Consider the following 13,977-nt stretch of genomic DNA (forward strand, 5'->3'; position numbering starts at 1 on the left):
TGAATTAATTAGCTTCTAAATCCTTCCACAAGAAACAGTTCTGAAGCCGTTTAAATGAAAGAGCAAAACAAGAGATCGGTACGCTTGCCTAAACCTTACACAGCAAGTGGCGCAGTCAGTTTAGAATAAGAGGGGTTTATTTGGCGCCAGTTTTCAAGAACTTCCAGCACGCAGGTGAGCTTGTCACTTTGTAAATTAGTGTGGCATGGATGCCGGGACATTTTAGCGTGTAAATACCAAAACAATATGCATTCTTGGTTCATCCTTCTGTGAATCCCCCGCTTTGTAAGCAATATACACACGTACGTGCTTTTGTTAGCTCTGCCTTTTCTGCACCGGATGGCGTCAATTCGCAGAGACGTCTTTCAAGTCGTAAGACACGAAGTAGAGTTTTGGAGCAGTCACTCACAGGATCACACAGCGTAACTCACGCTTCAGTCGCAGCTCAACGACGTTGCTGAGGCCCCTGCCCTCCCTGTTGGCTGCTGAGCAGGTGTAATTCCCCACATGCATCAGCGTCGCTTTCTGTATGGTGAGCGCTTCGCGGTGCACAGTGACACCATCTTTGGTCGGCAACAGTGGGCGGCCATCTCGTTGCCACAGGAGCTCCCTTATGGCCGGGTTGGCGTCCACGCTGCAGCCCAAAGTGATGTCCATGCCTTCCTGTAGCCGGTCGGGGCCGAGGTTCGGGTCCATCTGGAGCCGCAGCTTGGGCCGGTCTGCGATTCATATTAACATTTAGCCCAAACAGGGCGAACCAAGAAAGGAATTAGGGGTATTCTATAAGTGCCCACCTAGTGGACGGTCTATTTCGGTCGAAGCTGATAGGCTGGAGCTGTACGAGCGAGAAAGAGACAGGCACCCCCAGGCGGTCTCCTTCTAACTCGCACATCCAATCAGTGGCGGCCGAAATGGACCGTCCACTAGGTGGACACTTACAGAATACATACCCTCGTGTACGGCGAAGATGTTTTCAGGCATGAAATTTTACAACCTTAATAATCGGCCTAATAGAGGCCACGGCTGCATCATGTTAGTTTTTGGTGACATAATCCTGCGAAATGAACAGACCACAGCTAACAACGGCTTCGTTTATTGTTGCGGTAATTGTAGCGTCTGATGAGGGCCTGCAAATTGACTTGAAAACGAAAACTCCATGTCTCAGTGGTTTAGACGTCTCACAACTGAATCATCCGTCGCTTGGGCCCCTTTACTGTACAAATGTACGCTTTACTGAAACACCAGTATCCACATATAAGTCTTCGTTTGCGAGTGGCTTCGCGTAGAGCATTTTCGCCTTCAAATTGCAGAACAAATGGGAAAAGTCGCTTTAGGAAGCCATGTTTTTGTCATTAAATATACTTTTTGGGAGACTACTGGCTCACAACGGCATCGCACGTAATGTAAGACCGCTTAAGCTATTGTATATAAATAGTTAAATAGCCAGGCGCGCACGGCGCGGTGCCCTATCTACGCAAGTGCAGATTTATGTAGTATTCTATCGATTGCACCACGCATTCCGCGAGCTTGGGTCGTTTCTCTCCTCTGGTGTGACATGTCTCTAGACTTTGTACCGCGTTAAGTGCCCAACGTCACGCAAATGACGTCAGTGTCCTCGAACCATCATTATTCGTAAGCGTACGGGTCTCTCCAGGAAACCTTCAGAAACATACCGTCACCACTCCCGCTGCATTTCATGTGGTTACTTCGTGCCTTCTCAGCAACTGCCATATGAAAACGCTGATACGTAGCCTCCAAGAAACCAAGCAAGTCTATTCGCATTGCTTTAAGTGATATGTATTCCGTAATAAATTGTTTTCTCCTATTCATGAGATCTCCATTTACCAAAGAGAAAAGCAGACTGACGCTGGCCTTCCCATCAGCCCACTATTTTCAATGCTGGGCTCAACCCAGTGCGTTAACTTCTGCGCCTTTCTGCTCGACAGCATTCCCCGTCATGAAGCCTCAGTCACGAAATCTTTCCTTTCTGTTTAAAGCTGAACCTCTATTCCAATGAACGCGTAGGCTTTTCTATATGTACCAATATACACGCCTTGCTCTCTCGCTTTGTGTATGTGTGCGTGTATGTTTGTGCATGTGTATATGCGCGTGTGTGTATGCGCGTGTGCGTGTTGGTTAGACTATGGCATAAGACGTGGGAATGCCACACGCCGTATCCCTGTCACCCAATTCCCAACCCGCCATCGAGAAGTAAGCACAGCGATGGACCAGCACCTACCCGGATGACCAGCACAAACTGGTGGACTGGGTGAAGAGGACGGCTCGGCGCCCAGGATTCCTGTACTAAGGGACTTCACCCGCCATAGGACAAAAACAATCGTCGGCTCTATGAAAGTTTATTCATTACTAAAAGCAACACTGCTTTAAAGCATGTGTTCAGTTCTTCTAGGAAGCAGTCAACAGATATGAAGCGTATAGGAAAATCATAGGCGCGGGGCACTTCAATTACAGGCATGGGCCTGTAATTTTTCTGATCCATCGCACATTCAGAGTCTCACGTCTTCTGTTTCAGTACTTGAAAAGTATAGAAAAATTTACAGGAAGCCTACCAGGTAGTTGACCTACAGGGTTTAGTAGGGTCCCTTCAGTCCTGTCTCGCTTCACCGCCTTGTCTCTCGTCTTAAGCGCCTTTTCAAAGATGAACCTGTGCCTCCTCGCCCAGTTCACTAATATTACCAACATTAGTATGGTAAAAGCGAAGATCTGTTTGCACACTTTATAACAAATTTGAGGCAATGCTGCTAAACAGACTGAACACGCAAAGAGGTACTCACAGTGAACATTGAGGTCCCACTGGTCTTCCCGCACCGATCCCGGCATGCGTTTGTTTTCGGCCCTGCACACAAGCGTCTCGCCATTGTCGCTATGCATGGGGGTGAACTCGACCACGCTCGTGGTAAGGTTGCCGTCCTGCGAAACGTGCACAAACGCCTGCTCGAGCTGAACGCTGTTCTTCCACCAGCTGATGTCCGGAGGTGGCCGAGATCCCCACACCTCGCACAGGATCTCGGCCGGAAGGCCAGCGGATATGGGGGTTTCCGTGCGCCGAATTTGGACCATCGTCGGTGACACTGTGACGAAAGTAAATTGGAAAAAAAGTCAAATGTCGACACCACGCACCTCACATTCCTAATTCCTCATAACTTCGGCTGTGTTGCAGTAGGAAGGTGCCCACACGGGCGCCACCGCCAATGAACCCCGACGTTTGTTTATCAGGTTATTGAAAAAAAAAAAACAGATGTCTCGTACCACGTGTAGAGCTCGCAATTGACTGGCACAGACTCCCTCAAAAGTTCAGGGGACACAGGACTTGCGAAATAGGCTAAATTCAAGCGATGTCTGGCTATATAACCTCGAATTCAGGGTTTCGCTGTAGTCTGGCGACCAATATTTTCGACCTACGCATTGATCAAAACAGACAGAAGCTCCCATTTGCCGTGGAGCCCGTGCGCCGTAAACGTCTGTGGCCAGCTGTACGTTAGAGCTTTTGGAAAGCAAACTTTCGCTACGCTGCGTCCGATTCCAGACTTCCCGCCCAAACTGCGAAGAAATTTGTAGATGTTTCGTTCTACAAGTGGTATGCGTAGCTGTAACTGCAATTCAATTGAATTAAATTCTCCAGTCTTACTTGCAAGAACCACGATAATATTTGAGATACGCCATAGTGGGGGACCCCGGATTAATTTTGACCACCTTAGGGTTCTTTAACGTGCGCCAAACGTAACGTGCTCCAAATGCACCCCCATGAAAATGCGGCCGCCGTGGTCTGCATTGGATCCCGTGACCTCGTGCTTAGCAGCGCCGCACCGTAGCCGCTAAGCCACCGCATTGGCTATCATTACAACAATTCGTGGCTTTTGCAATTGGAAATATGGCGTAGGTGGCTAGAACACGCAAGTCAGACTTCACTTGCAGGCTGTCCTAGGGAATAAAACTGCATCCGCTACTCTGTTATGGCACTGTCGTAATGTTAGCCCGGGTGAATACCACGAGTACTTCGGTAGCGGTGAGTCAGTGCCGTCAAGAAGACGGTGACAGGGCACAGATTTTGTACTGGCAGGAGATGTGATGTTGCTTCTTACCCCATCACCATTGGGGACAGCGACGATTGCTTTGTAAAGAGTGTTGACAATTTCAACGTGGTAACATGTACGCTAATACGGAAATAGAAACTCGGTGCCTTTCTTTGATACTACAAAGAAAAGGTGCACTGTCATTGAGATAAAGCAATATCTTCGACAAAATCAAACAAACAACGAGTCATGAAAGCAGCCTACTCGAAAACACCCAAGAGTGGTCAGCATAAGCGAACAGTATTATTAACATTAAAACGTATCTTATCTAGCAGTGGCAATTGTGTTGAAAAGAAGTTAGTTTTGGAGTGACGACATTTTTTATACTGTGACCTGGGCACAAATGAACGAAATTATATTTGCAAATTACTAACAACAGCTCAACAATCAAGACGGGCTATACTCTCTTCTGAAAGCCTGCGTCGCTTTTTTCCTCGCAATGAACAGTGTTACACTGCTGAACACAATCCTGACCTGTAATTTTTGTAATGCACACAATGCCATGGGTATATTAAAAGTGCGGATGGGCAAATCATCGGAGGTCATTGCCCTGCACTTGCCACCTTCGACTACAATCTACTTAAAGCCAGCTAGCTAGCGGATTCGTAAACAACAGTACCATGTTAAAAAGGGAAGTAACAAACTGAGCACACTAATCAAACGGAAATCTCAGTACCCAACTGTGAACAAGATCTTACAGGTTTTGACAACCTCCACAAGATAAGCGAACAAAGAGCAAGAAAACGCCGACAGACGAATGCCAATGCACTATTTTTATTTTTTTTTCATTTCATGAGCCGAATGCACACCAGCTAGCCCCACTCTCTTATTTGATGACGTCACATAGGCACGGTAAGCAGGTAAATCCACTGGCATCTCACGGTTCATGTCGAGCGTGACGGCGGCCTCCCCCTGTATTGAGACGTTGTTGGAAGACACGCAGGAGTACAGCGCCATCAGGTCCTGGCGGCGCAAGTTGTGCAGCGTCAGCGTCGAGCGACGCACGTCGCCCGACGCCGTTGCCATGGCGTTGGCGTACACGGGCTCCCCATTGCGCCTCCACGTCAGCGTCGGTGCCGGTTTGCCTGGTTGGCCACGCCCATCGTGATGACGACACCAGGAGGATCCGTGCCGGCGGCCAAGCGGCGTGAAGATTGGAGAGAAAAATATTTCGACAGCAACGCGGTTAGTCATCGTATCGCAAACGCTTGGCGTAAGTGAGGGGCAAATAATCTTAAATTCGATCGCATGCGTGCCTGCCTGATCGAATTGTCTACCGAATGGCCCATCTAGTATTTTTGACCTGGATGGGTCACTGTCCGGCTATGCGGAGCACTGACGATGGAAACTTCCTCCGCTACGCGCCTTTCTTACGTCTGTTATCTAGCCTTACATTTTGCATCAATTCTGGTTCTATTCGGAAAATGTGGTGAATATCTCTTTGTTCTTTCCGAACCCATTTCGGTGCTCTGCTTTCTTTCTACTCCTACCTTTTTGTTGTTTATATGTGTGCACTGAAGGGGCTGCCCGTTTCTCTTGATACCAGCATAGGTCGAATTTCTCCTTTCTCGTTGCCTTGCCAACGGACTTCCTCACACATTTCCTAACCTTCGTCCGCCGTAACGCACTAACATGAATTGAGTCATGTTATTAGTCACGCCATCATTACTGCACTTATGCGATTCAGCTCACTTTGCTTCTGTTCTTGCACGTGCGTGTGCAAAAGGAATCTAGAATGCAAAGATCGAAATGTATTCATATTATGATTCTACATAACGTACATACTGCATATTTTGCTCATTTGTAACGTTTCTTTCCTGGTCTTTCAGCCAGTTGGATAGCTTCAGCAGGTAGATGGCAGCCTATTTCACAGGACTGAACTTTTTTATCACTGAGACTTCGCTGAAGTGGCAAAAAGCACAAATATTGAGTGCTGTATTTCTGACGGTGCAGTCTTCATTACAAATGTATGGTAGCCAGACGTAGTGGCCATGTAACTAGGTATGTTGAAAAGTGCATATATTCAAATAGGCCAGAAATTATTGCGAACAAATGACGTTATGAGTACAATAATTATGCTTAAATTACACATTTGACGTTTATGACACATGAAAAAGCTGAAGCCCTGCATTGACTTCGTGGCGCGTAGTCGTGCCGAGAAGAAAGCAATAAAATATTCTACTTTTACGTTGACCGAAAGCAGTGCAGCGTGTTTCTTTTCTTTTGATTATGTTTTCTGCTCTCACAACGTGTTTCATTTGGTAAACGTATTTATAACTTAACGAGACGTACACAAAAACATATTGCACAGATCCTTCATGCTCCTTAGCAAACACACTATGCTTTAATGAAAATTGCGCAGGCACTGTTTATTTAACTCGAACTCAATAATTGTTTTATTTTATCTCTCTAATTTTGTGGTAAGCATTTATATGTTCAAATTTCTAAAATAGGCGCCTCTCAAAGCAACTTCATTTCGTTAGATTTTTCTAGAAAGCTTCTGTTCAACACACTCATCACCAAATAGGTGACAAATCTTCGGGCCGTGTAACGTAAACCTATTCCATTCTGATTTTGTTCAAACCTCCAGGCGTCAAATTTTCATACCGCCAAGGCAAGGACCGGACGGTCACCCGCACCATTGCTTGAACAGCCAAATGAAACAATCTGCTCGTTTAGAGGCGGTCAATTTTGTTTGCTTTCAAAACAAATATTATTGCTTACCTTGACAAGCTTTCTTTCGTATCTAATTCGCTGACACGTAACGAGGAGCGTTCAAGAGAGGAGAGAGTTTCAGTGTTGCCGAACTAACAAAGCGAAAGTAGATCAACAGATGAGGAGGGTGGTGCGGGCGTCTGGAACTGGTTCGCTTCCCTTTGCTTAGATTGTGGTGGCTGGTCGAAAATAACAGTGGCCTGCAACGTAACATCTAAGATGCCTCTAAAACGGGTCCTCAGCGAACAAGAGTTCGCAGAGCGATGTCTTATGCGTGCAGAAAGGGCTTGACAACGTGGTACTACCAAGCAAAAGTGTTTTTATTATACGGGGAAAAATACGTTCTACCCGGCAGCTCTGAGTAGCCAGTGCCGAGTGATTGGCGCGCAGCCGTCTTCTATTCAGGTCGGAACGTTGCGAGTCTATGGCTGTTCCAAAAAAGTCCGTTTTTTTTTTTCACCTTACTGATGCACGTTTAATGTGTGAGGCACTTGGACGTGGTGAGTTCCCGCAGTTTTGCGGCGTCGCGTGAAAGACGAGCGAAGTGGACGCCACCTGAATAATTAGGAATACAGGGAAGGCTAATGGGGAAAGAAGTAGCAGAAACGAGAAGACTTATTTTCCTTTTGTTCTGCCTAATCATGCACGATCAGCGTGCATATGTCAATACGATCAATATGACCTTTTCGCGCTTTTCGTGACGTCATTGAAAGACAGGTCAAGGGTTAGCGGTGGGTGGGGGGGGGGGAGGGGGGGCTTCTTAAGAACAGTTTACCATTCATGACGGGCTGGTGACAGGATTAGAATCAAAGCAGATTGGAATAGACTTGCGTCATAGCGCGCTTGGCTTATTCTTCCAAGGCAGAAACCTCAGCGCAAACACGCGCCCTACAGTGAAGCAGCTCGGCCCATCGACACCTCTTTTCCAAAAGTAGGAACGGTAGCGCAATTTTTCTTAGATTTGCCCTGCTTTCTCGTTATGGCGCCGTTTACCCATAAAAGTGCCTTAGTGGCTGTGGCATTGCGTTGCTGAGCTCGAGATTACGGCATCAATCCGGGCTGGGCGGTCGCACTTCGATAGGTCCGAAATACAAAAACAGTAATATAATTAGGTATTGGTGCACATTAAAGAACATTAAAATAATTTTGGAGTCCCCTGGTGGTGCCATTCTCAACCGCCGTTTTACTATCATGAAACAGAGCATCCGACTGATTATTGTCTTTCTGCGGCCTCCTGATGCATTTTATAGAAAAAAACCTAAATTTAAGGGATTAGTTAGTCAAGGCCAGGACACAGAAGACCAAAGCGCCCAAGGGTTGTCGAATGTGTGGGAAACCTCACTGCAATCTTTTGTCGTCACATGAAAACGACAGACACAGCTAAGGCATCCAACTAGTTCTTTGTATACAAAATTAAAGAAAATCTGGACAGTGATTCCAGTACACTCTTAAGCAAAATTACACCTTTTCGCCACAAAACAATAATCGTCATCTGTCTTGTCCGCATTTTCTTTGTTTAACGCGGCGACCCGGTATTTCCCAGTTACGAACGGCATGCCCGTTATCAGCATGACAGAGCATTCTCGACAGGAGAGTAGCTTGCGCAGTGTTTCAATGGAAGGAAACGCAAGCAAGGCAGAGGACGATTGTAGTTATATGGCGAATATACACCCCAAAAGGCGTACTATCGTGAGCAATATGAGCAGGAACACGCGAGCGCGTGGGAAATAGCCTCGAAACCGACGTGGGGCGATGCGTTGCGGCCGCTGTAGGAAACAAAGTGGAAAGGGCGCCGCGGTTCCGACAACTGTCGGCACTCCCGCCTCACTAGCGTTACTGCGTAATGGCAGGTGATTGCGTGTCACCGGGCGCTAGCGATGATAAGGCGGTTATGTCATGCAGAGCGTGGACCGTGCTGTCTGTAGTTGAGCGCAAAATATCTCTAGCGCTCTTTTTATCATACTTGCGGAACGTATCGCAATGATACCGGCGTGATACTGTGGCGCCTGTAATAGCGCTCGCACGCAGGAAAAAGCAGGGTTGTTTTGTTATGCGTGTTTTTCTATGTCTCGGTTATTGTGAACAAAGAAAAGTTGTACGCAGCAGTGAATTTAAAGGTTTTATTGGACGATTGCTTAATGGTAACAAAATTTTCATCCACACAAAAAGTATCCCAATACATCAGTGTTACAGCTTGACCTTTCCTTGCAGGCTTCATGCGTTAATAACGGGTGATGGCTCCACCTGCTTGAATGACGGCCTCCATTCTTTTTGGCAGAGACACGTAGAGAGCCTCGATGAAGGCTTTGTCATCTTGAAGATGTTTCCACTCGCGCTTTATGGCTTCCCACAGTTCATCACTGGTCGTCGAGTCCAAGGAGAGTCTTGAAAGGTTAGCCTTCATACGTGCCCAAACATGTTCTATGATGTTCGTGTCTGCACCCTTCGCACACCACTCCAAGCTCCTTACCCCTAGTTCGCCTAAAAGACGTGCCACGACCTTTGCTGTGTGAACGGGAGACAAGTCCTGCTGGAATAGATAATACCCATCCAGGTGTGGACCATTCAGTGCATAGGGGATCATCTCGTGCTCCAGCAATGTACAATATGCAGAACTCGTAAATCTCCCAGGGATTCTTACAATGGGACTTAGGCCATCCCGCGAAATAGCCGCCCACACGTTTACTGACGTGCGTCCACTTGCGGCCACCTGCTTGACGTTCTGGGAAGAGAAGCGCGTATTCTCCATGCGCCACACTCTTCTCTGCTGGTCCCAGCGGCTTGAGAACGTAGATTCATCAGAGAAGATGACATATTTACAATCCTCGACCTTCCAGCTGCGGTGATCGACAGGGAACTTTAGGCGAGCAGTCTTGTTGGCAACTGTGAGGAGGGGCTTCTGAGCAGCGATACGACTACGGAGGGCGGCTTCCCTTAGCCTTCGCCGCACCGTGCTGTCGCTTACATGTTCCAGGGCAAGAGTACTGCGCACCTCCTTCGCATTTAGAAATGGCTTCTCGTTGACTGCAGCAACAATTTGTAGGTCTTGATCCGCCGACGTGGCGCGAGGTCGCCTCTCGTGCGGCGCATCCTTAATGCGTCCTTCATCTCGGTACGCCTGCACTATCCTGTTGACTGTGTTCAACCGGCAGCCCGTCAAGGCAGCAATGTTTCGCTGCGAGTAAGCTTTCTTCGACAACTCAACGACTTCTTCCCGCTTATTCAACGGCACTCGAGACATCGCAGGACGCTGAAACGCACTTCTAACCGCGGGATGTCGTGGTCTCCCTTATAAGCATTTGCCACGAAAAAGAAATTAAAGATGCGCGTCGACCGTGACGTAGCGTTTTTACTTCTTTTCTTGTTCATCAAAGATTCGAACGTTTCCATGAAAGGTGCGACTGGCCTTACGATAGACCTTTTAAGAAGTCGGCCAGAAAATATTCCCTGTCGCATGCTTGCAAATATCTAAGAGTCGGGTCTGACCGCTCCACATACGCACACTCAGACAAAGAAAAAAGGAACAAAAAAGGTTAACAGCGGTATTTTGCGCTGAACTACAGACAGCGCGGTCCACGCTCTGCATGCCATAACCGCCTAATCATCGCTAGCGCCCGGTGACATGCAATGCGGTGCCGTTACGCAGCAACGCTAGTGAGGCGGGAGTGCCGACAGTTGGCGGAACTGCGGAGCCCTCTCCACTTTGTTTCCTACAGCGGCCGCAACGCATCGCCCCACGTCGGTTTCGAGGCTATTTCCCACGCGCTCGCGTGTTCCTGCTCATATTGCTCACGATAGTACGTTTGTTTTCGAGTTTAACGCCTTATACAAAATTCGACGCGAGGTGCGTAAGCAGCAATAAATCAGACAAACAGAGACCCCTTTTCGCCTGCCGTTAATCAATCACCGCGCCCATGTAACAAAGGTCTCCCAAATTTACCCTTCTCCAGGCACGTTCGACTGCCGCATCGATGCTGTGAATGCGTGAGCGTCGTGCTATTGCAGTCTGGTTTCCAACGCACTCCTGCGCACGAGCAGGGATAATCTTTTTTCATCTACAGATTTGGAATGTATGCTAAAGGAAATAATGAAAGCCCGGGGTGGCTGACTTGCCTGTGGGATATGCACTGACAGTGGGGAGCGCGGATAAATGTTCTATACTCAAAACTTAAGATGCTGGCCACCGCTTGCTGTTTCCTCCGCATGCACCTCGGAGGGCGAGCGTAAAACTGATGACTCCAGTTTCCTACGCCCTGCCGCTTAAGTAAACATTCTCAGTGACTTGCTGCCCCTTCTAGCAATCCGCACGAGCTGACGGGGTGTCAGTTGTCCGGTAAATGTTCGAAAACTGTACCACACTGAGGCTCCTTAAACTCGGCTCTCTAAAACTAAGCCCAGGGACGTAGTCGTTTTGTGATACCGGCGTAAACTTTCTCTTAAAATTTTTTTTCCCGCACCTAAGCATGACCACAAAGTCACTGGAACGCTCCGTGCCTTGTTTATGTGTATTGTGACACTGTTTTACTTTCCACGAGTTGCCACTCTTCTGTCTTTCTTCCGGGCTCCTTCTCTATTGTGCCCTCCGCCGCCCGATTCAACTTGCCCCTCCTTTGCGGCCGTTTTCTCCCTCCTTGCCTCGTGTCCATGGGAACCTAGCTACCGCTATTCTCAGCCCCTCTGCTCTTCTACGACTTATGCCTTCCTCCTGCTTTTTTTTCTTTCTTTTCTTCTAACACTGGCCTCCTTGCTCTACATACATGGGACTCTGCTTTCGTTTTGCCCTACATTGTTGGCAATACGACAGCTGTAAGTCTACCAAAGCGCCTAGAAAGCGTAAATTAGTGTCACAACTATCCCTTTCGGGTTGATGTATCTGAGAAAGAACGGGCATGCGGTCTGCTGTCTTCGCTAGCAGTGCCAAGTGCAAGGTCGGTCCATCGATCGAAACTGTTGAAATTTCGAAGTTTGGAACGTAGCCTGAAGAACTTCTCTTTATCAATGTACAGGGTGTTTCCGCTAACTTTAGCCAGAGTTTAAAAAATATATCGATGCAATCTAAGACGACGCGACCAAATGCATATTGCTCACTTTTGTATGTAGTGTGTCACGCTTTTATTTTATTTTGCTTAACTAGATAATTGCTCACAATTAATTAACCAACTTGTGAAGCAACGAAGTTAGGCAAACAATTCCAGTTCATTCATTACCTGTGCAATGTTTGCGAGAAAGGGAAGTATACTAATTTTGGTCATGTGCACATGGCTTAATTGCTGTTTCTGTACTTGCATGACAAGTGCTTTTGTGCCTACATAAATAAATATGAGCGTTACAAAGTGGTACAGACCGGTGTCACCTCTCCCTCTTTCCGAAGAAACTCGTCGTGTGCTTTAATGCTAGTGTGACGAGGGTGGGAATCAGTACTAAAAAGACTGCAATATATCTCCTGCCATTGTTCTATACTGCAACAGCCCAAAAGCCGGTAGCACATTGGCATGCCATGTTGTTACCACCTCAGATATGTGAATACCTTAACGTGAATGTTTCTAAGCGGAGTTGCAAATTAAATTAGTGAGGCGCAGATCATCCGATTTTGTGCTAACGTGTTCTGCCGCTGGACGAACATCTTAAGCGACATCATTAACCCTTCCCTGCATTAGATAAGAAAATAGCGCTACCAGACTTAACCAGACAAGAAATAGCCTACAGATGCGGCTCTGAATGACAATTGTATACCAATTGATTCACATGTAGGCATCACATTTAAAAAATGTCTATACTCTGTGCACTTTATTATGGACGTCTCTATAGCTGTGGAGTGGTGGCAGGGCGCCTGACGGAGACGATCACATCTGTAGAAGTACGACGTTCCAGCCGCATTCACCGGCTTCGAAACGGCATCCAGAACTGTCTGCGCACACGTATTTTCTGCACAAACCTGTGCTAAGAATTTTCTTCGGCCTTCTTAGAAAGGCTGTATTTCAACTCAAAATAATTTTCTATATATGCCGAAAAGCTGGCAGTTGCGAATCTTCACGTGGTCGCCGATCGCTCACGCAGACAAAATCCATCCCCTCCTCAAGAAGTTGAGGTTTATTTCGGGAACTGAAAAGAAATGAACAGATGGACGAAACGGCTGGAAATCGTATTTCATTCAGCAACAATCGCCGCCTGCGGACAGCGACATCCGAAACCCCGCGAGCGATGTTTGCCGAAGAGGACGCTCGTCGTGCCCTCTTGTAGGTACTTCGAAGCACCCGCTTCCACGCACCCTCCCTAGCCATCATGCCTCCCCGTCCCCCCCTCTTCGACTCCCCCTTGTTTGCGCGTCGCTTGCCGGACTCTTTGTTACGTGCTCGAAGCGGCGGCGGGGTCAATACATAATGCGTCCAAACGCGGGAGACATCAATTTTCGCGTCTTCCCCGAGTCCGCCGGCTCCGACAGTCGCGCTCTTTGACGGCACTTGCGGGTGCGGCGTGTGCAAGCAGATCGCGTTGGCGGGTGTTGAGTGGGCACCGTTGGGGGAGTGCTTCTGTCAACACGGGCGGCCGGGATATCACGATCCGTCTTCGACAACGGACCCGGACGCGTGGACACACCGCTCTGTGTTTTGCGCGCTCACCTGCGCTCGTCTCCGCCATGCCGTGCCATTCGCCATGTAGATTTAGTGTTTTGAAAGGGCATTAACGCTCGCCCTCTCTGTGCACGTGAGTGTGGATTTGCAGGTGGCACGCACGCATGATCGAGAGTGTATGCAATGCGAGTATACTTGGTAGCGAAGCTCGCGTAGCCGCCCATGAAATCATGGCGATTCACCGGTGGTTCATGGCGATTAGGAGCACCTATGCGGGAACACTGCCTGAGGATCAACAAAAATATTGTGGGGCCATATCTGTTAAAAACCGCATCTACGTCGTTCTTGTTGTCAAAGGCGCGATATTTCTTTGGTTGGCTGCCATTAGTGTTTTATTCTCAAATGCCCCGCAATTCGACTCTACAGTCGTTTCGAGCGTTTAGCGCGGAAAGCGATGTACCAAACGTCAGCTGTATGGGCGCTGAAGTCACGCCCATACACAAAACATCGTTTCTTTGCAGGTCGAAAAAAAAAAGCTTGGGTGTTGAGCGCTCCCCACATCATTGGACGCCAAGCACGTCGTGCAGCGCAGTGGC

The 13,977-nt window shown here is 47.9% G+C and overlaps 1 protein-coding gene across 2 annotated transcripts in view; it reads right to left on the reverse strand.

Annotated features, from left to right (window-relative positions):
* The window catches only part of LOC135915328 (neural cell adhesion molecule 2-like), a 182,612-nt gene that overhangs the window by 25,388 nt on the left and 143,247 nt on the right, over positions 1 to 13,977 (reverse strand). For both annotated transcript variants that reach the window (XM_065448364.1, XM_070532336.1), the window contains exons 5-7: positions 4,976 to 5,179; positions 2,796 to 3,092; positions 432 to 719 (exon numbers count right to left, since the gene is read on the reverse strand). In XM_065448364.1, coding sequence (XP_065304436.1) covers positions 432 to 719; positions 2,796 to 3,092; positions 4,976 to 5,179 — 789 coding nt within the window. The remainder of the gene's footprint in view (positions 1 to 431; positions 720 to 2,795; positions 3,093 to 4,975; positions 5,180 to 13,977) is intronic.

Source organism: Dermacentor albipictus, chromosome 1 (assembly GCF_038994185.2).
Source record: "Dermacentor albipictus isolate Rhodes 1998 colony chromosome 1, USDA_Dalb.pri_finalv2, whole genome shotgun sequence".
In the NCBI taxonomy this organism is placed as follows: Eukaryota; Metazoa; Arthropoda; class Arachnida; order Ixodida; family Ixodidae; genus Dermacentor; species Dermacentor albipictus.